The sequence below is a fragment of the Triturus cristatus genome, chromosome 11 (genome assembly GCF_964204655.1).
Source record: "Triturus cristatus chromosome 11, aTriCri1.1, whole genome shotgun sequence".
In the NCBI taxonomy this organism is placed as follows: Eukaryota; Metazoa; Chordata; class Amphibia; order Caudata; family Salamandridae; genus Triturus; species Triturus cristatus.
In genome coordinates this window covers 1,126,217,478-1,126,237,859 of record NC_140594.1, presented here as the reverse complement: position 1 = coordinate 1,126,237,859, position 20,382 = coordinate 1,126,217,478, and the positions used below count along the sequence as shown (strand labels likewise).

Sequence of the window (20,382 nt, the reverse complement as noted above, 5' to 3'; positions counted from 1 at the left end):
CTCTCTGTCTCTGCTTCTCTTCTCGTTCATCTCGGAGCCGCATCTGCTCGAGGTTGAGTTTCTGTTCAGCTAACTTGAGTTCCCCATCCATCTTGAGTCGTGCCATTTCCAACTCGTGCAATCTGGTTCTCTCTCTTTCTCGGATCTCCTCCTGCGAGAGGCCCGTTCCCCGCTCCTCGGGAGCCGTGGCGTTCCCCTCTGGTGTGATGCTGCTTTGGTCGGAGGGTCCGGCGACCCCAGTTTCTGTCCACGACTCTAGGGCGTGCTTTAGATCATCCTTGGTACTCAGGCCGGTGGTAGCAATGCCAAGTTCTATGCAGAATTGTCTCAGTTCGCGGTGGTTGTATTCTTCTATTTTATCCATTTGGAATTTCTCGGTGGAGCTGCTATCTTTGGCTGACATCGTGTTTTTGTCGTGGGGTGAGCTACTCTCTGTACGATTACGCGTTGATTCGGATCCCACCGCTGCCACCAATGTTAGAAAGGGTAGACGGACCGGGAGGGTCGGCCGGGATCAGGAGGAGAGGTCTCCGGGGAGAGCCGTCTCCAGCGATCGTACAGACAAGTAACTTCCCCCCCACAGACAGATACCACACACGGATAAGGTTCAGTGTTCTTTATAAGCACTTCTTAAGGTACGGTTGAATGGTACAAGGAGGTCTGGACTCAGGGGTCCCGTCGATTCAAGTCTCTCAAAGCAGGGTAAGGGGTAGCGGGACAGTCTGTCTACCAGTCAGGTAGTTCGGATGAGATGATGACTAGCTCACAATCCTCGAGCTTGGTGGTTTAGTTGGTACGGGCCGCGGCAGCGCCAGCAGGTCCCGGTTGAGATGGTCGGTACACGGTCCGCGGCAGCGCCAGCAGGTCCCGGAAAGATGGTCGGTATACGGTCCGCGGCAGCGCCAGCAGGTCCCGGTGAGGATGGTCGATACAACGGGCCGCGGCAGCACCAGCAGGTCCCGACGAAGATGGTCGTTACAACGGGCCGCGGCAGCGCCAGCAGGTCCCGACGAGGATGGTCGTTACAACGGGCCGCGGCAGCGCCAGCAGGTCCCGACGAGGATGGATGTTGCAGAAGGCCGCGGCAGCGCCACCAGGCAGGACGATGGTTCACAAGAGCGGGCTACGGCAGCGCCAGTAGTCCGTCAAGGCTGAGTTCTCTCGGTGTCTCTCGACTCCAGGATACAACTGCCTTCCTGCTCCGGAGTTGCTCCAGTTATAGGGCAGGCGCCCTTTGATGTCCGGACCCTCGCACTTGGAGGTCGGAGGGCCCGGGATGAAGGTGTCCAGACACCCAGCAGGGGGTGGAGCCAGCGCCTGGGGAAGCTGGAGGCGATCGGCACCTGGCGGGGGAAGAGCTCTTGACACTTCGTTCTCCCATTGACCTGCCAAGTGGTCCGCTCACCTCCTGGGTGGATGGTGGTGCCGGGATGTCGGGGCCGGCCAGGCCCGGGGTTAGGGTCGGGGCGAGGCCACGCGGCCTCGTGGTGCAGGGCCCAAGATGGCGGCTTGAACCGGCCGGGGGAGCCGGTGGGGCCGGTCCCCGTGATGAGTAGAGGTCCGAGGGCAGAAGATCCGTCGGGAGACGGGGTACAGGTGCTTTTCGTGGGTTATGCCTGGTGGGCCGGAGCTCGGGCCCTGTCGTGCGGGGAGGGAGCAAGCCCTTTGTGTGGCCTGTCCAACACTGCTCCTCTCCTGCCAGGAACAGGAAGCAGGCAGGCAGCCTCTCTCCCCTAAGCCAATCACAACGCTGCAATGGCAGCATTGTGATTAGTCGGGACACCAACCAGCCAAGTGCCTATGGGGAGGCCATTTTCTCCATGTAGGCTGCATACAGCCTACATGGAGAAAAGGCAGATTTGCACATGACTGGTTTGGTCAGCCCCAGATGGCCGACCAAACAGTCAGCGCCCTCAACAGTGGGCAAGCCACTCCTCCCCTGCCCTACAGCAGACCCGCCCACCCCCAACCAAACCCTTCTCGCACTGCGAGAAAGCAGTCGGGGGACGCTCATCCGCCCTAGTGGAGGAGTCACAAATGGTATCTCTTAAATGTTTCTTTTATTTTGGTGGGAGAAGGTGAAGTAGTACATTGCAATATGTTCAGTGAAGCTCAGGCGAGATGTTCTGTGGCGGAGTTACACTCGTTCAGTGTTTATGTTTAAAAATATAACCCGTGCTTGCAGATGGAACGGCGTGTGAGGATTGCAGCTGACTTGTGTCCGTTGTTCCTGGGATGCGAGCCAGCCGGGCGCTACCTGTCGTGGACGAGTTCTTTTGGAATAAATCTTTACATCTTTCTGCTGTCTCCGGACTCTCACTACTACAGAAAACGATTTTGTTTAAGACTGGTGTTTGTGCATCAGGCCTTTTATGTCTCTGACCCTCAATGCTTCACAGATTTACACACTATTGCAGAGAACAATTCATTCATCGGATGATTTACTTGCAGTGGCCCCTGAGATCAAAGAGCTTAGGAAAGGGGGTGCTTCCTTTTTGGGTCTCACCTGAGCCAGCGCATGTGCTGCTCTGGCGAGACATTTAGTGAGTGGGCTATAGAAAGACGACCACAGCTTTTTGGGTGGCATAGAGCGTGCGGTTACGCGCACAATGACGAGCAGAGGCACCATCTGGCTTTCCTCTCTCGTCATGGTGCACGCACATCGCACACCACTCGCCAGACGTGCCTCCCTTTCTTTTTTTTTTCAACTTTCAGCGCGAGGTGCGCACACGCTTGTTTAAACTTTCAGCGCGAGGCACGCGCTTGTCCTTCATTCGCAATCAGTGGGAAAAACAATACAAAAAGGAGACTCACAGCACTATTAAAACTATAAATGAATAGATGGCTGCGTAAGAGCTTTCCTAGTAAAGTGCTTGCGTATTTTCTGTTTTTGTCCGGACAGTACTGTTTCTAAGCCAGGTTATAACATGTGCATCGGGCTAGGAAATAACTAGTCTGCCACGAGGGACACATACTGTTCTCTGTGGCAGGCACTCAAACCCAATAAGCTATCTCGCCAGGTTCGCAAAAGGAGTACCTTAAAGAAACAAGTGCACAACAGTACTGAGTATTTTTTAGGATGGATAAAAATAACGATCAAAATCTGAAAGACCCCTTCATTCATAGCAGCACCGTGTATACTAGCAACACTTTTAAATGCATTTAATCCTATATGTCTGCGCGTTAAGCCAATAAACATTCATTGTGTTGCATTCTGTAGCGGGAAAAAATAAACAGCTGCCTTCTCCTCCCCAACGGCTCACTTTACCCTCCAACTTTGGCAACAGGATGTAGAACTCTTAGATGCATGCCTGTTAAATCCATCTCCCAGACCCAATTTTCACGTACACTTACCAGCTGAATGGAGCTGACCACGAGTGTTGTGCTGCTACGATTTCTTGAGTGTGTTGTGCCTATCTCCCACCTTCCTGCGCCTCTACCCCCCTCTTTCCCCCAACAACCCTAGCAGGTCTAGCCTCACACCTCCCTATCAAACCCCTTCATGTTGAGCAGTTGTCGAAGCCCCTCCCACTGACAAAGGGGCACGAGGCCTTCTGCCTCCCTAAAACAAACACATCAAAGACCGCCCCTTCAAACAAGCGGTTTCCTGGAGGGGTGAAGAAATAAGAAGAGGAGAGGCATGGGGGGGGGGGGGGGAGCGGGAGGGCTCATGCAAGCACTTGATTATACCAACACGAAGACAGTGCTGCGCCTCGTGCTACATTGCACCCAATTAGCACTCTCTGGAGCGCCACCTGGCTCACCTCACCGCCGCAGCGCTGAAGGCGGGAAGTAACACTGCACAAATGCACTCAGTGGAGCCAGCCTGCTGTTTGCACAGCACCTCGTGTACACAGACAGCCTCATGGCGCTAGATCTGATAGTAATAACAAATGGAGGACACTGTTCCAAAGGCAGGGTCAAAACATTTCACCCATATGCCTTCTGCTAGGAAGAAGCAGAAAAGAAAAGGAAGTCCTAGATAGGGCGGGCCCATCACACAGGGGAAAGAACATGTCTTGCCTCATGTTGCCCTCACACACCCCGAGGGGTGTCATGCTTCATCATCGGGCATTTGCTCCTCGTTGGGCCGGCGCTGCAATTCCCAACGGGTCCCCCGAAGGGTCGCTTTATCGGAGATCTTTTAAGGCATGCCTCACAGCCATTGGAGCGGCTCTCGTTTTTACGGGAGGTAAGGACACTAAGAGGGATGATCTTTTATAAGATTGGAATGATGGGGTATGATGCCTTTAATTTGTAGTGAGTGAAGGGGTCACTCTAACATGGCGGCGCAGCACTCTAGAAATAGGGATGCATTACTTCCTTTCTGTAACATGGCTTCACTGTTATCTTGAATTGCCGCGAGATATATATATATTTTGTCTGGGCCTTCCCCCCACGCTCCGAGTTTAACGAGGGAGTTTGTTATCCTCATTGAGGCCTTGTGTCTTTTTGATCTTTTTTTGTGACATTGATATGTTGTGCACACGACTGTGGCACACTACGTTGTATTAAGCTAGTCTAATGCACGTTATATATGTCCTCTTTCTTCTTTCCTTTCTTGTCCTAGGTTTCGGGCAGGAGCAGCATAATGGTCCGCCCTGCCGAGAAGTTTGGGTATTCAATTTTTTCTTAATCATCACGTGCACCTCACTATTCTTTTTATATCCTGGTCCTGAAGAAGCGCCAATGACCTTAACGGCAACAGAGGCGTGAAACATGTTGACCTTTTATGATACCTAGGCATAATGTGCCATCTGGGATTATACTCTAATTTAGAGTTTTTATTCTGCCAACAGGGTTATTACACTAAAATAACCGTTCACAGGTTACCCTTTGTCAGTATCAATTCACTATGCACGCACCTAGTTACCCTTATATAGGCCCCACACCCCACACACCCTCATGCACCATCCGGCATGCCTTGAAAGATCTCCGATAAAGCGACCCTTCGGGGGACCCGTTGGGAATTGCAGCGCCGGCCCAACGAGGAGCAAATGCCCGATGATGAAGCATGACACCCCTCGGGGTGTGTGAGGGCAACATGAGGCAAGACATGTTCTTTCCCCTGTGTGATGGGCCCGCCCTATTTAGGACTTCCTTTTCTTTTCTGCTTCTTCTTAGCAGAAGGCATATGGGTGAAATGTTTTGACCCTGCCTTTGGAACAGTGTCCTCCATTTGTTATTAATGTCATTTTGGGGAGCATGGACACTGGACCATTAACTGGCTCCCTGGTTCCCCCCCCTCTCGTTTTTTGATAAAGCTAGATCTGATAGACCACGTCTACGATAACAAGCATTGGCATAGCCAATAGGTCTCGCCTTTGGGACCTTATAAGTGTTTAGCCATGCAACACTTGATGTACCAAGGATATTGTGCCGGATAACTAAATACTTATAAGGTCCCAAAGGCGAGACCTATTGGCTATGCCAATGCTTGTTGTTCTTGGCAGCACAAACTTGGATTCACTTCCCAATCAAGCTGGTCAGCATCAAATTAAAAATCTCCATTCCGTCAACTTCTTAAAACTTGGCTTTTTAGGTTATGATGTGGTTTTCGTAGTCAGCAGTGGTATATATTTCATCATTTATTCATTGTTGTGGATCCATCCAGTTTACCACATATTCATCTAACTTTCACACCACACACACACACACACACACACACACACACACACCCATCCATCCATCCATCCATTTTTTTCACCACCCACATATGCATTCATTCACCAACTCCCTGCTCCCCAACCATTCTCAACTTACTCCATCATTCTACCCCATGCACGTACTCACCCATCCATCAATTTACACCATCCACTCCTGGATATTAGCGATGCAGCAAGTGTCCCACAGTGCCCACAAGAGGCTATACAGGTGATGATGTCACTGCACAATTATAATATCACCCCTTTTCACATGAATTTATTTGGTAGTTCCCTAAACACCACTATTCCTAGCGCTCTCCAGGACCCTTCTTAAAGAGTTAAGGTCATCCGGTTATCAGGGCTCAAAAGGGCTGTTGCCCCTCTAGTCAGTGCTGTCTAACAAACCAGGCCCTGGCGCTGCCTGCACTCTGTGTATCAGGGAAGCTTGCACATGCTATGCCGCTGAGGAGTGTTAGTCAAGCTTGGGAAATACTTTCACTTCACAAGAGTCTATGATTGGATTGGTCAAAGCTTGTTTAGTCGTTTCAGTCTCTACAGGGCAGACACATCAAGGTAAGGAAGTGCCACCATTAAGTGTCTGATCCATTTTCAAAGGATCCACCTGCTGGAAGTTGCTCAGATGTGCTTGGTGAGGCATTATTATTTAAAAAACTGGCAGGTAGGTATTTAGTGATGGCTTCCAAGCTCCAAGACTCTTGAAATAGATTATATTTTGTTTGTAGTGTGGAGTGATATGTGCAACTGTGGCAAAACACATATTTCCCAATTAAAAAGAACGTATATTTTAATTTACGCGTATTTCCGCTGCTTCAAATAAAGTGGCATATTTGTGTCGGGACCGAATAAAGTGAAATGCTTTAAACAAACAAGGCAGGTTACATTCAGGGGACCAAGTTGTTTTAGAGCGATCTCCGGTGCTCTCTCCACAGACCCCTTCCCTCCAAGGTGTTTTAATACATTCTCCCCCAAAATTATTTTTAAAGCTAGTACTTCTTTGTTATGTTTCATGCAGTCCTTACAGAACTCCAAATTATTATAACTTACATCTTTAACCAACGTCTATTTTCTAAATGGTATCTGTACAAGTATAGTTTCAGCCATTACATGTTTCCCAAATGATGGTACTTTTTCAGTGTTAACCAATAAACACCAAGTAATAAGTTATCAGGAATTACTGTTTGGTCAAGAGACACCCATATAGATAGAGCCACAATGGATAGATGTCTTAATAAACAACTTTCATATAGTGGTGAAATGGATAAATCGTCCAGCTTAAGTGTGCCTGACAAACTTGAAAATTAAAGACCATAGTTAAAGATATTGGTACTTCCGATTCTAGAAGGACTATAGAGAATATAACAAATGTACACTTCCAGCAAAATTTGCCTTAGTTTCAGTGAGATATAAATACCCCGACGTATGCGGATAAACATGCACCACTGCCATAAAGATAGTAAAGGGAGACGTGGGGCAGGCTTGGCAAAGAGGCGCCAAAATAGAAAACCCATTGGGGAAAGGCAAGAATAGATATCAAATTTGGACTGGCGAGTTTAGCCAGCATCTGTGCATAGCCCTAGAAATGGGACACACAAGCAAAAGGAAACACAGAAATGTTTATTTTCTTTTTAATGTCTGGTACCGTCGCAATAAATTGACAACTGTTTAAATGGATGAGAATGATTCGTTATAAGCCACAAATTCAGAAACAGCTCTGCTTTGACTCAGTATGGATGCAATCTAAAAAAGTAAAGAGCACCAGTAGGTCATGAGCAGGTGTGCGGTGGATCAGTTGGAGTAAGGAAACCCAGCTTGAAAAACCACAACATCCATGACTTGTGTCATGGCATCCTGACATCTGGAAGGAAAACAATGGATTCCATCATGTTGTCTTTCCAAATCTCAGAGTATGAATCATATATTTGGTCTAATGTCAGCATATATGTGTGAATTCACTTCATGCCCCTCTCTTGGTATACTTGAGAAGCTCACACCGATAAAGGCCTCTTAGCCTGCTGCAAACCATACTTAATTGATGTCTATTTTCTTCACATTCTGGATAGCTTTGAGCTCCACCAGTTATAAAAGACGCCAAACACTTTGTTTATCTGAGGCCTCACAGATATTTTAAACTGTATGCCCCATAGGAATGTACACGCCCTCTTAAATATTCAGAGTACGGTCTGCTACTCCGTACAGGAAAGAACAGAACTAAAGGAGAAAAAAGTGTAACAGCAATGTCAAGTAATGTAAAAGTGATCACATGATGCTGAGACACCATATTTCCCATCCCCTCCTTTCTTTCTAGAAACCATTTCAATCTAATCCTTTAGCCCAGCTCAAGTGCACCAAGACTCGTACAATGCATGAGCTTGTTAGACAAAGCCGGGGATACATGGTGCTCCGGCGACTACGAGGCACACAGTCACTTTCTACAAAGGCTTTAGAAAAACAAGCAAAAGTCCTGAAAGTCTGCACCAAAGACAGAATACTGTAGCTCCTGAAGAAAGAGGCCATGCAGAATTGTCAGTGAGTAAAACAATATCTATGCTCGTCAAGAATCGGTAACAAAGTAATCGACAAAATTATGAATGGGGTTAACCCACTGCAAGAAATGCTTGGCATCTCTCTTACATCAGCTTGGTAAAGATGTAATATGCAAAAGTTTCAGATAGCTTTATAGTCACTGTAATATCCAAGTTTACTTCTAAACTCTTCTTTCCAGCTGCACACGGTCAAGAGCCCTTTTAAAAAATAAATTCAAGACCGGGTGTGCCTTCGCTATTTAACTTGGGCAGAGCAGCTACTGGTGTAATTTCCTGCTTCGTAACAGGACAGGCGTCATCGGTGCCTCAGATCTCCTCAGGTTGAGTTAAGAGATTGGACTTGGGATAGTAGAGCAGTAGGGGGGAGGCATTCTTCCATAGTCCACAATCAAACTTCCAGCACATATCAAGTTACTTCTTCTGATGCGTGAGGGAAACATAATTCATATCCCTGAAAATGAAACAAAAAAGAACTATTAAAGACTATTCTTGAACAGAAACTCACCGTACTTGCCATATATACGTGCCCGCAATCAGTGAGTGGTAAGAACAGTAAATGGGTTAAATAAGCACTTCTGTAAAGCAGTACATAAATGGAAGGAGGTGTCCCAAGAATTCCTAAAAAACACAAGTTGATGAAAAGGCATGTCCCTAGGTATTCCAGAATTAAGGTATTTGTACTAGTGTGAGCTGCCCTGTGTATGAAGCATAACATTTTCAAAATAACAACAGTATGGGAAACATTTTAAAAATATACATTATTAGGTTTTAAAAACACATCTTAACAAACCAATGTGTATAAGAACACAGTCGCCAGCAGGCTTAATGCAGAGACTGGTCCGTGAAAGGCAAATTACACAATAAAATAAAACAAAGTTACAGTGAGCACCAAGAAAAGCGTCAATATACCCAGCCGAGGAAGCACAGGACCAAACAAAGGGCTTCATCCCAGTAACCCCCACACACAACAGGGCTGGATAAGCAAAGCAGGGTAACAAAGAAGTGAACCATGGCCAGACTCAACATTCCAAATCCCAAGGCCGACACAGAGTCATCCTCAAGTGTCCGGCCCCCTCGTTCCATATGCGGACAGGCCAACAAAATGGTATCCCATTCAGATAGCATTGGTACCTTTCTAACCCCTCCACTTCCTCTCCGCTGATCGCCTCCCTTTCACAGTCCACCCACTTTGTCAACTCAAATCACCAGCGCTAGACATCAGGACCAAAATAGACTTCCAACTTATGGTCAATTGCCTGTGGGTAAGGATCAAGGCCAGATCCAGAAACCTATCCGTAACTTTCCTAGCTGGCGAACGTTCATGGAGGCCTAGCAAGCACAGTGAAGGACAAAGAGGAAAGTCTCTGTGGTCACCCGCACCACCTGGAGGATCGTTGTCCCATAGGGTGTTAAAAGCGGACAGAACCAGGGGGGCGTGGCTAGCAGCCGACGAGTATGGCCGCTAGCTAGGTGAGCGCCCGCATCCCCGCCTGCTATCCTGACAAATCCTGTGCCAAATTTAAATTCAAACCCGCGTCGAGAGTGAGACACGTCCTGTGACACCCGGGGCGGACGATTAAGAGTGGGCAGGGCCTTCGCAGGCATGTCCGGGTGAGCTGATCGGACATCGGAGGACTCAACATGGCGACGCCCGGGAACCCGAGGGTGGCGCTCGGCCCTTGGTAGCATCGACAAGCTGCAGCCCATCGCGGCGAATTGTGGATCAAAGTATGGGACTTAGGGAGCGGCTGGCCCGGAGGCAGAGGTGTGTGGGGTCCGGATCGTTACAGCGGCTGTCCGGCAACATCGAGGTGGGTGTTCCGGGGCTAGTGCTGCAAATTGAGGCCCCGGCTCGGTGGGCCCGCTAGGCCCGGACTGAACCATGCCAGACTAGAGAGCCTTGTGAAAGAGGAGCCAGGGGGGAGGGGGGGGGGGGGGGGCGGGGGGGTGCTTGGTGACTCGGGGGCATTATTATACACTTGCAGACACAGGCGAGGCCGTCCACAGCTAGCGGCTTGCCTTTCCCCCCCGCCCCACCTCCACTCCTCGTATCCTCGTGCGGACTGAGACTTGACCCCCACATTGCGAGAGGCGAACAATTACCCGCTCAACTGGGACACTGTGCTACAGAGGGCCTGATTGGGGGTACCCTTTCCCAAGAATACTGGAAAGTTTTACTGGGGCCCTGAAGTGACGAGGGGTAAATCCTACTGAGCCCTGGCCTGCACGAGGGCACCATAGGCAGGGGTGCAGAGGCCCACTCATCAGCGGACAGAGGGATCCCCAGGGCTCGGGGGTCCCAGAAGCAGCCTCATTGTACTGAGAGGAAACAGGCCGCGAGCTGGGAGGAGGGTGCGAGTGTACCCTATCACCTGGAGCGGCGAACCTATAGAACAGCACAAGAGGTTCTCTCCCCCCCCTTCCCCCGTTCTGTCCAGGAGTTTCCAGTAACCTCCGGAAAACCAGAGAGGACCAATTAGAGACAACTCAGAACCATGTGCAGCGAGCGGTGTGGTGGAAACGCTCCATGACAATACACAGCCAGACCAAAGATTAGTGGGAATAGAAGCCGAGCAAGAATTGGCCTGCTGAGCCCCCCCCCCCCCATTGGCGCGGAGTGCCCGTGCATAGTGAGTGCCCTTGAAAGAAGAGGCCTGAACTCAGAAAGCTGGTGAGGCGGGACCCTGGGGAAACCAGACAGGCCAACAGCGAGATTGCCAACCTTGCTGGGTAAGCCGCGGGAAATACCTAGGGCCATTCTACTATCAAATTGAGAGACCTCGAGGTGCACAAATGGCAACAGGCAGGGGTCCAAAAGCCAATGCGCAAAATAAACTTGCTAAATTCGCCTGGAATAAAACAGGGGACGACAGAGAAGCGCATCAAATGGACAAAACTGAGGCGCAAAATACCCCTAAATCAGGGTCAGAACCAACACTACACGACGTCATGGCGGCTATCAATGGAGTGCGCACTTCACTGGACTCAGTTACCGTAGAGGTATCACTTATAAGAGCGGACTTTCGTAAAATGGACGAAAGGGTCAAAGAACTCAAAATTACTACGACAGCGCTGCAAACTGACACTTCCCAGCTTCGCACGCAGGTGGCTGAATTACAGAATGGACAGGAGCGAATGGCGCAACAACTTGATGACTATGAAGGTCGGGCTCGTCGCAATAACATACGAATTTTAGATGTTCTGGAACGGGCAGAGGGGCCGGCGGCTGACCTGTATGTGGAGGAATTGATAACCACGCACCTACAACCCAAGACCCTGTCACGGTACTTCTCGATAGAGAGGACACATAGGGTGCCAGGAGGTAGACCGAAACCTGGAATAATTTAAACAAAACAAGACAGGTCACTCAAAAACTATAACAAATTGGTAAAGCCTGGGCTACAGAGTGATGGACAAAGGTAGAGAGAAAATGAAAGGATGTGTGAAACTGTACAGAGCACATTACTATATAATTACTCATGATTATAAGTCTTCATCAATTGCCTTCCAGTGGTACGGACGCAGGCTCCAAAAAAGGTGTAAAGGAAAGGTGCCATGACTCGCTTTAAGGCTTGTTGCCCCGAGCATGACTCAACCACACCTGATCCCAAGCAAATGGCGAAGAGTCGTGCGGATGCACTGTGTGTACTTTTCTTGGGGATAACTACTGTTATAAGGTTAAGTAACTTCTCCCCAAGGACATACTCATCATAGTTTCACCCTCTTTACACAGTGTTAACAATTACCCATTGCAGGAGAAGCATATTTTCTTAGAAATGTGTAGTTGCACAATATTAGAGGCCAAAAGTCTCTGTCCAGGAAGTTAGACTGGAAACACGGATTGGGAGTGAACAGGGACAAACGTCCATTGCTAGATTGAAAGGTTTCTCGGGGGCACCTGAATCAAGTGCTTAGAGTCTTTCTGAAACACTTCAAGGTAAAAGGCTAAGCCTGGTGAGTGAGTGAGTGAGAGAGAGAGAGAGAGGACAAAAGAGGTACGGTGTTCCTGGGTGGCAAGTTGAAGAAGTGGTATGTAGAACCACACCACACACTGTAGATAGTTTTCATTTTGTCACTAGGTCCTGAGGAATCGCCAACTGATCTATTAGAGACATTTTATAGGCGAGAAACATGTTGACCACTAAGGGGTAGAGCGTAATTTTTGTCAGATTAAAACAAAATAGTCGTCCTCCTTTTTACTTTTTAATCAGGTTGTGACCTCTCCAGAATAATAATTATAGGAGGATTCCCTTACCAGTTTTAACCCACACACCACATCTACATTTTACTAGGCCCCTCACACCCACAGCACCTATACGGCAAGGAACAAAAGATCTCCGATAAAGAGCCCCTTTATGGGTGCCCGTCGGGCATTGCAGCGTCGGCTCGACGAGAAGACCCATATGATGAAGCATGACACCTAGCTTGCTGAGTGTGTGAGGGCCCTAGTTCCGAAAGGAGGTACTTCCCACCTCCCCACCACTCCGAGTACTCACCAGGTGCCAAACTTGCCACCCAGGAACACCGTACCTCTTTTGTCTTCTAGTTCTACCCAGGGCAAGTATGGACCTTTATCAAGCCCTCATTGTCCCCCTTGTTGTTTACTAAGCCTGATGTGAGCAATATCGAATATTCCAGAGTGTCTGAAGGAGAACTGTAATGAACAGAGGCAGAATATTTTTAGAAAAGTTGGCCACTTGCAGCAGGTGACCAACCCTTAGACATTTTCACACAAAATGTGGGCGTCTTAATGGTGCTACAAGTGTTTGATGCAAGATCTATTGAAGGGAATTATGCAGATTCTTAATACTTGGCCTTCTTCTGAGTTTGCCTTGACAACATTTATTGAGACTTTAAACTTGCATAGTTTTAGAACTGACTTTATACCTTGCAAAATCAGAGTAAGTGTAGCAATATTAGGCAGCTTGAAGCATCTGAACTTTGGAACCCATCCCTCTAGTAAAAATAAGTTTTGCATCACAGCAGGAAGAACAAGGCAGGTGCCAACAATAGATAAGCTGGAAATATGGAGGTCGATGAGCAATGAAGCAAAGCCTCAAATTAAGCCACACCGCTGCCACTGGGATCGACAGTCACATTGCTGAGAGAGCAAACCTGGTCAGGATGGAATCCTCATAGCAGCTATGATCCTAAATTAGCAGTTACATACTGAATTCGTTTTCACTGGTAGTTTTGATCGACCAAAGTGACCTCCCAGGATAAGGCATGCCCAGGAACTATGTTGGCTAAGAGTTACAACCCACCTGGATGCTTAAATGACAGTATTAGAAAATCATGGCATTTTCTTAACACTTTTCAGACTCTCTCTTTCTGGCCATAGTACATGATGCGTTTGCTGTCTGCTGTATAAGGAGTAAATCTATGCATTATATTGGATGTTGTGTGTGCTGAACAGGATCTGGAACCCAATATACTAGGCTAATGAACACCAATTTTGTCAAGTGTACCACCAGTGTCTGTGTAGCCAGTGTGCAGGGTCTAAAACAAATTAAAACAAGACAATGGAGCCTACCTGATGTCTTACAGAGACAGATATGAGACATTACATTTCATTTCCCCCTAATTTGCATTTGTTTTCTTCCCAAACTCTTCTCTGTGCAGGGAACTCTTGAGTTGAGGTGGCTACAAACTTACTGTGGGAATGGTGAATTATCAACATGGAACATTTCAGTCACCCACCTCTTGAATTTCATTCATTTCTGTTCTTCTCAAGTCCCACTACATGCAGACGGTAATGAACGTTTATGACGAAACTTTTTTCACGCATGGAATCACAACGCGGTCGTTACAACGACCGCGTTGTGATTCTGCATACCATTACTCCGCAAGTCGAAACAACTTCAGTCTGTGCGCAAACTAGGGGAGTTGGAATAGTAAATTATACTATTCCACCATCCAGCGCCCCCCCCTCCGCAAGTAGTTGTCCCGACTTGCGGAGTAATGGTATGCGGAATCATTGTGATTCCATGCGTGAAAAAAAGACTGCGGGACAAAGACCTATATTCCATGCAGACGTGTGTTTCAGACTCTTGTGCTTTCAAGTAAATGAGTTAAACCCTGAACAAGTGTGAAAACTGAAACCCATGACAGAGGCAGAAAGTGGCGTATTCCTTTTATAGAAGTGTTGTAAGAACACAGATTACTTTCTCCTGGGCCACCTCTTGCAGTCCAAGGAACTGAGATGCGACCACTACAAAATGGCGAAATCGCTGCCAATGGTTGTGGAATCAAAGTTGAGAAGGTCTTTAGAAAGCAGACGTTCGTGCTCTGCATCTTCTTTACCATGTTTAATATTAACCAATTGTTTCCTTCTTGACGAAATCCATTAGCAAGAAGGCATTGTTGTTCAACTAAATATATACTCTAAAATATCATCCGACTATAGTATGGTAATCCAAATATTAGGACTACAAAAATATCAATGACAAAAATATTGAAGGTAAGTATACACATTTTTTTTACAATAACAAAACAGTTTATAATATCACTTACTATAAAATTATTATGTTTTACTGTATTGCACGGTTTTTATTTAATCATTTATGTTATTGTGAAATTTAGTTTGAATTATTTCTGTAAAGCATATAGAGTAATACATTATTTTGTTTACAAGTGGTTTGGTTTATTGGGCGATTGTAGGGTAAGAGTATTAATTTTTCAAATTATACATAAATGTTAGCTGATTAACATGTTTAATATTACATTCATTTTTATTGTTATTTGGTTACATGTTTAAAACATTTGAAATCATGTAATGAATGTTAATTTTGAGTTGTAGTTTTTACTGCAGGATTGTGTGTGTAGTAATTTAAATAATATATACAAATTTATATTGCTAGAGCAGCATAGTAATTATGCAAATATAATTGGAATTTATTTTGTATGTCTGAATTTTAAATTATAAACCTGGATACATTTTTACTTGAAACTTACTTAATGGGTCCGAGGTGGTTTAGGTAGGAAGTGTTATTTTTTAAGTGCAATAGGATTATAATTAACATATTATATTGATTGTAATGCGTGACAGCATTTACTTGTTATATACATTTTTTGGGGGGGAGGTGGGGTGTACTGGGGGATTGGGTCTGTAGTCTTTAAATTGAGATATTCATTCATTCATCAATAAATGTATTAATTATGTCAAAGCTAAACTAAAAAAATGTTTACAAAACTTTTTTTTAACTTATTAAATTATGTGATTGCATGTTTAATTTCTAAAACAATTATTTCATACATTTTTTTAAGGGTTGTGGATTTATGGAGGGAATGTGGGGCGTCCGATCATGGGCAGTCGAGCACTAATCAAGATTCCCCTATTTATTACTCTTGTAGGTACTTCTCTGAAGTGTGTCTCCAAGGGGCAAGTATCATCACATGCTAATCAAAACCTACCATACGTCACTGACTGGGAGGGAGTTTATTAAAGTGACCTGTATCCTGAGGAAGGCCAATGTCCCAGTTGGGCATTTGTCTAAGGCTGAAACATGTCAATACTAGCAGTCAGGGAAACAGGGATGTTTCTCTGATATACCCAAATCATTTTTAATCCTGCCAAGGGAGGGGGGGGGTGAAGGGGGCGATAATACAATTACGGTGGTACCCTCTTGGACAGTTTTAATCATTCTTTTTGCAATAGGAATCCCTCTAAAACCTGTCATAATATGCCCTCTACCCTGAGCGTTGATCTGTGTGAGGCTGTGTTATTGGCCCTATGATGAAGCATGCCACTTTGGGTGGGTGGGTAGGGAGGAGGGGCTCGTTGGGGGGGGGATGTTGGGGGATGGGGTGGGGGGTATTTTGGCTATCTCGCACACTCATGGTGGATTACTCCTGTGGATGCACTACCTAGTAGAACGGACATTATTGGGGTGAATGCTGTACAGATGTAGCTTATGTGCTGGGATGGTTATTGCAAGATGTCCTGATTTGGCTGGGGGGCGGACTATGGGGGACGGGGATTGATTGCATTTTGTTCAATGAACTAATAAAATTTGTTTAAAAAAAAAAAAAAAAAATGATGAAGCATGCCACTGTTCAGTGGGTGAGGGCAATTTTAAAAACCCATATGGTTTTCCAGAAAGGTTCATCTTCCCCTTAGTTTTTGGGATAGTCCCGTGGTGTGAGTTTAACCCAATGATACATGTCAGACTCAGATGGGGCTTACTCCAAATCTACAGAGCTTGCTCACGAACATGGTGTTCTGTGTGCGCTTTTGAAGTTTACAAGGATTAGATGTCCTTGTTCTCCAGCAGGGGCAATGGACAGCATAGCATCTCCAATGCATAGACATGATGGCTTAAAAGAATCTGGTAGAAGGGCGTGTTTAAGATCAAAATACGGATCTTTGATTAGAAATCTTTATCAGGTACTTCTTGGCGATGGAGGGGCAAGAAGATCGATTTAGCCATAAATCACCCATATCTAAAGAGCCAGCAGGTGCAACTGGGATGAGCACATGGACCGTGTCGAGGGCGCAGGCTGTATCAGTGTCACTGATGTTGTGGGATGTTTATGGCCTCGGATGCAGAACTCAAGAAAACCAGAGATGCACCAAAGACCTCTAGAGCTGCACATGTGTGATGAGGAAGCTGCATGAGGAGCTTGAGGCAGATGAGTCGAGACGGGCTCTCTGGGTTTCAACTCACACCAAGGCGTCCAGGAAAGAGCGCAATTCATGTCATTTATTTTAGACTTTAATCACAGACCACCCTACACATTAGTGGTATGTGGTCCCTGTCCCATGGTAAACAGGAACTCAAACAGAAAAAACATTCTGCGTCAATTAAGGCGTGCCAATGCCAATATGAACAACGCTACCTGTAATATTTATATCCCATATTGTTAATTTGTCATGTTTCCATCAATAAAATGTAAGTTTAATACAGGTGCCCAGGCACGCTCACTATGTAGCAGCTGAAGTTTTGCATTAAGGTTACTAAAAATTTGCTAAATTGCCATCTTCGTGACATTCATTATTAATCTAAGTCAATTTCACCTATGATGTGTCTGTTACTTCATAAAATGCTACATGAAGCAGCATGAAAGCTTGTCTAAATGAAGAAAATACCTTCTCCAAAGAGTCTCAAGATGGGTGAAACGGGTCAGGAGACTTCCTGCAAAGGCTGAGCAAGTACTTATCTAATATTATTGAAATGTGAGTAAAATGTATTGATTGAACTGCATCCATCATAAAACATTGGGGGAATGGGTGCAATGTATTTAGTGTGTGAACCAAACACACAGAATCATTTCCCGAAGCTATAAAAGTTTTTAAAAGCAGGTTAAAAGTTTTGCAAGAGGAAAATAAATCACTTCCCTGGTGAAGATTTATCCAGAAAGAAATACTCCAAAGAAAAATAACAGAAAAAGCTTTTTGCAATAAATCTCTCATGTGTTGCTGGCAAAAATATAATGTTTAAACTCCCTAGTTTATATACAGATATAAAAGCAGAATGATGCAGAGAGGTAACTGATGGATCCAATCGTGAGCTGCAGTTCATGAAAAACAACCAATCATTGACCTGTAACATTGATCTCCCAGGAAACAAACCCTTCATATTGAATGTTTTTGCAAACTAATAATAAAAGACCACTCCACATGGACGGCGTGGAAACAGCCTCAAAATCTCTGCTTTTTCTGCAAACAGCACTAAAGATTGAATCATAGCATGCATATGGGACATCTATCTGTCCACTTACACTCAGCAGCTTAGCTTGACGAGAAGGGCTCAGCCGCCCCAACCGTGTTAATATGTCTAACTAGTTTGGTCACAGCTTGGCGATACTGCATGTGCTGCTCCTCGCTGTGGACTGATGAATCATTATGAATGTGTAGACGTGTGAAAAGGAATGAGTGATCAGAAACATGCACAACTTCGGGGGATTGGTGTGAGCTAGGAGGACACTTCACCTCTGTAAATTTAAACTTCTGCCTTCTTTGGCAGCTCCATACTAAGTACATTCCTACCAGAAAGCACAGCTGCTCTCTGCAGGATAGTTTTAACATTTTCAACTTTCAGTTCTGACAAATTTGCTTTTTACACTTCATGCTGAGAAATTAGTGACAAGGGTCTGCTAGTCCCATATTTTCCGTAGTGGTGGGCCAACTAGCAGTGGTGGGCAATATTCAAAGACTAGTCTGAACCAGAGGCACGGGGTAGGCCAGGCATGCTAATGAACACTGTTGGTTCAAGAGGTCACTAGCTCCAGGATGGTTTTGGGCTTTTAAAATCTATGGTTTGGTGCATTAGTGCCAGCAAGTGCCAGAATCTCTCTGTCCCTGCGATCCTCCTCCGGCGCTGTACAGTTGCTTGGAGTAATATTTGAAGCGAGGGGGCACTGTATTCGTAACAGCGTAGAGCAGTGGGGGGAGGAGGGGGGGGGGGGCTGGCTCAGTATCTACTGCTGCACTCCAAAAGTGGTAAGATTCAACAAGCATGGTTTCTCCTAGAGCACAAGGCGTCTCCATTTGCAAGAAGGATATAAAGCGCACGCATCCTTCGTTTTTCAAACCAGGAAAGAGCGGATTCAGGTGCAGGGCCTCCGCACCGGCCATCAGTTCAAGCTTGAGAATATTATTCACTAGAAAAGCAGTAGCACCACAGCAGGGGCACATGTAAACTCCTCTGTGTCCAGTCTGACTAATGATGGCTTCATTGGTTCCACACTCGGCATTGAACTTTTGTAAAGACAAAACCTTTGTTTTCACATTTTCCTGGTCTATCAAGCACATTATTTGACTATTGAAAGTTCCTAGTCATTACCATCAATCACACCTGGTTTGCACCTCAACCAGAAGATACCCTGAAGTAAGGACATTGTAATACGAGATTTCAAGAGCCAATGGGTTTTAACCAAATTGGTTAGACAGGTGTGATTCCGATGCAAATGCTGCATTATCCCCCCCCCCCCCCCCTCCATTCTGTTTCGATTGACTGATTCTCTTACTTGTCAAAGGCCAACTCCTGCAAGTTCATCACAAGGCTGTCCGCGTTCAGGTACACTTTGTTCTGCGAGGTTGCCAGCTGTGGAGAGAGAAAGAGAAATGAAGCTACATCGGTTCATGCACATGACGTGGGAGCAGAGACAGATCAGGAATAGCCTAACACTCCTTGACTATCAATCCAGGAAGGCACTAGTAGTACAGGTCATTCGTTACAAACCAAAGTAGTCCAGGTTTTGTATTGAATAAAGGAAGTTGCCTCGGTCTTCAGCTGAAGATGCACGGCCTACAGCCCATTTCGATATTCCAAAGGTCAACACAAGTTTCATCCAGAAATATATGGACTTTTCAAGATCTCCTGCTATATGGACAGTAATTCGTGGATAAGCAGCAACATAAACCAGTATGATAGTACAAATGTAAATCCTGCCCCTATCCTTCCTCTCTTGCTAAAACCATCTCTTCAGCAATTAAAATAGAAATCTTTCTGAACGATTCCTTTAGTTCTATGCCTCTTTATACCTACATGAAGATGGAGCATCCTTACCCACCCCTCCTCCTCGGCATTTCAGAGGCATTTGATCGCTCGACCATGCAACGCTCTTTAAAATCGTGGAGCTATGGTTAAGGCGAAGCAGGCTGTCTTGAGAGGCTTGGCTCCTATCTAACCAATCACCCCAAACAAATAAAACTGGCAGGCCTCCTGTCAAGTTCATTTCCCTTACCTAAAGAGACCATCAAGGCTCAATCCTTTCCCCTAGGATATTCAATCTGTACCTGAAGCCCGACTGGGACACTTTGTAGATAACAAGCAACTGTTCCTAAAATTTACTTCTACAGTCAACCTATAGAAAAATCTGAGTCATTCAATCCAGAATATCCTTACCCAGAAGACCAAAGCTCTAATTATGATGTCATTATGATGGTGGCGGTCTGCCCGACATCCAGGGCAGCGATCCGACGACCGGATTGCGATACCAGCAGTCAAAACGCAGCACGTGAGCCACTGCTAATTGGCCTGGGGGGCACATGTAGAGCCCCACACACCCATGCACGGTGTGTGCCGGGTACCGCATGGTGCCTGACACACAGTTCATGGATGTGCACAAAATGCTTTATTTCCTGGGCCGCAGCACAAGCCGCACTAGAAAACCGCATCTTATGACCGCTTGCAAGGTGGTCGTATCCGAAAAGGGCAGGTGGTAACGCC

General features: G+C 46.1%; 1 protein-coding gene across 2 annotated transcripts in view; it reads right to left on the bottom strand.

The window, feature by feature from the left end:
- Positions 1-7,265: 7,265 nt before the first annotated feature.
- LOC146786173 (prohibitin-2-like) overlaps positions 7,266-20,382 on the bottom strand; it is a 69,947-nt gene continuing 56,830 nt past the window's right edge. Inside the window, exons 9-10 of one of the 2 annotated variants that reach the window (XM_085635721.1) lie at positions 19,178-19,254; positions 7,266-8,660 (exon numbers count right to left, since the gene is read on the bottom strand). In XM_085635721.1, coding sequence (XP_085491847.1) covers positions 8,621-8,660; positions 19,178-19,254 — 117 coding nt within the window. In that variant the 3' untranslated portion in view covers positions 7,266-8,620. Of the gene's footprint in view, positions 8,661-19,173; positions 19,255-20,382 lie in introns of those variants that run through there. The other variant, XM_085635722.1, reaches the window with a different exon arrangement.